Source organism: Myotis davidii, unplaced genomic scaffold (assembly GCF_000327345.1).
Source record: "Myotis davidii unplaced genomic scaffold, ASM32734v1 scaffold274, whole genome shotgun sequence".
Lineage (NCBI taxonomy): Eukaryota > Metazoa > Chordata > Mammalia > Chiroptera > Vespertilionidae > Myotis > Myotis davidii.
In genome coordinates, this window is record NW_006285613.1 from 2,011,401 (window position 1) to 2,013,312 (window position 1,912).

Sequence of the window (1,912 nt, forward strand, 5' to 3'; positions counted from 1 at the left end):
CTCTCAGCCCGGTGCCACCTCCAAGCGGCCCAGGAGGGACTTGGGGTCTGGGGACACCCCGCCCCAAGATCCCCGGCCTCTGGGGAGTCCTTTCCCAGCTCTGCCACCTCCCTCCTCCTGCAGGAGGGGCTGCCCAGAACTCACAGAGAGACCTGCACCCCGTCGGGGGAGACGGGGGAGGCCGAGCGTGGGATGGCCCGGAAGCAGCTGGCGGAGAGTGGGGGAGACTCAAATACGTCGTCGGGCATGGAGCTCATTTCTTCCTGGGGTGGGGTGGGGTGGCGGACACACAGAGGCAGCGTGAGGCGTCCTGGTCCCCAGTTCTGCCCCCGCCGCTCAAGTCAAAGGCAGGCCAGGCAGGCGCGTCGGGAGGGAAGTGGAAGGTGCATGTGTTGGCCCTGGCCGACTTTTCTGGGGAACATCCTGCCCCACCCCCAGGTCCTCGCTCTGACAGAAAAATGGGGACCTAGGAGCGCCCCAAGGTAGCACATCCATCCCATCAATGGGCCTTTGGATCCCTCGGGGGCTCCTGGCAGGGGATGGTCAGGGCCAGGTCACTCCGCCCAGCTCCCAGGCCACCCTGTCCCCTGCCCCGAGGGCCCGCGCCCCATGCTTGCCTTACTAAAAAACGAGGAGTCAAACGTGTCTGCCCCGTCGACTGCATCCTCCTCCAGGAAGCTGGGGTAGGCGAAGCTGCGCTTGACCACCCGGCACCGCGGCGCAGCGGCATCCAGCACTGAGCGCCCCTGTGCACAGGGCCGAGGCATGGGCATCAGGCCGGGTCGGGCGCCCCCAACACCAAGGGGACCGTCAAGCCCTCCCTCTGGGGATAGCGCCTCGAAGGTGCGATCAGCCCAGAGCACCGAGGGCCGGGAATACGGCACTGGCTTCACAGCCCTGGATGCATCATCCCTCCCCCACGGTTGGCCGCTGTCTTCTCTCTGGCCATCTCCTGTCCTCTGGCTGGGCAGCCAACACCCGCCACTCCCCGTTATTCCCGAGACTCGTGCCATCTCCCTGAGGCCTGGCTCCCCGGCACGGCACACGAGGCCCTGCCCATCTTTCTGATCCCATCTCCTGCCACTGTAACTAAAACCACGTGGACCCACCTGCTGCTCCCCCAAAGGCCACGCCCCCTTCTACCTCTGGGCCTTTGCACCGGCCTTTCCCTCTGTTGAGAATGCTGTTCCTTTCCCTGCTTTCCTGGCTAACTTTTCCTTATTTTTCTGGGCTCGGCTCAAGTGCCTTCCCTGACACCAGCCCTTCTCCTGGGCGAGATGGGGCAGCTCCTGCTCTGGGCGGGCCTCCGCTTATCACACCGAACAGGGCCCTCACCTGGGCTGGGCTCTCCTGGGCAGAGAACTGGCTCATTTCCCTCTGCAGCCCCTCGCCCAGCACCATCAATGGGCCCGGTGAACGGGTGACGAGGGCTGACGGCACATTTCACTTCCTACGTTCACAGCCCATTGGTGCAAAACCAGTTTCCCAAGCCAGAGAGCTGCAGGGGTGCAGGAGGGGATCGGGGCTGGGACGTGGGCCCAGCCGCTGGGCTGCAGGCCCTCCCTCTGCCCAGGGGTCCCAGGCATCCACTGCCCTGGGCACAGAGGGAGGCGCCGAGGTGGGCTCTTGGGGGATGCTGTGGGGAGCGGTTGGGAGAGCGGGCAGAGGCAGGCGGCCTCACCTTGAGGAGGGCAGAGGCAGCTTGAAAACTCATGTGGGCCACAGACATCCTCTTCCGGCGGGGCAGGTGGCCAGAGCGGACGCTGGTGAAGGAGGTGAGCGACAGGACCCCGGGGGTCAGCGGTGGGTGTGGGGCGTGGGGCCGGTCCACCTCGTCCGGGTGGCGGAAGGCCCGGCCTCGGGCCAGCGGGTCCACAATCTGGATGGGAGGGAGGCGGTGAGCAGAGCGGCT

The 1,912-nt window shown here is 66.2% G+C and overlaps 1 protein-coding gene across 1 annotated transcript in view; it reads right to left on the minus strand.

Moving 5' to 3' along the window:
• Positions 1 to 1,912, minus strand: part of RHBDF2 (rhomboid 5 homolog 2 (Drosophila)) — a 22,188-nt gene that overhangs the window by 7,219 nt on the left and 13,057 nt on the right. The window contains exons 7-9 of the mRNA XM_015559216.1: positions 1,682 to 1,910; positions 618 to 746; positions 145 to 263 (exon numbers count right to left, since the gene is read on the minus strand). Of these exons, the coding sequence (XP_015414702.1) occupies positions 145 to 263; positions 618 to 746; positions 1,682 to 1,910 (477 nt within the window). The remainder of the gene's footprint in view (positions 1 to 144; positions 264 to 617; positions 747 to 1,681; positions 1,911 to 1,912) is intronic.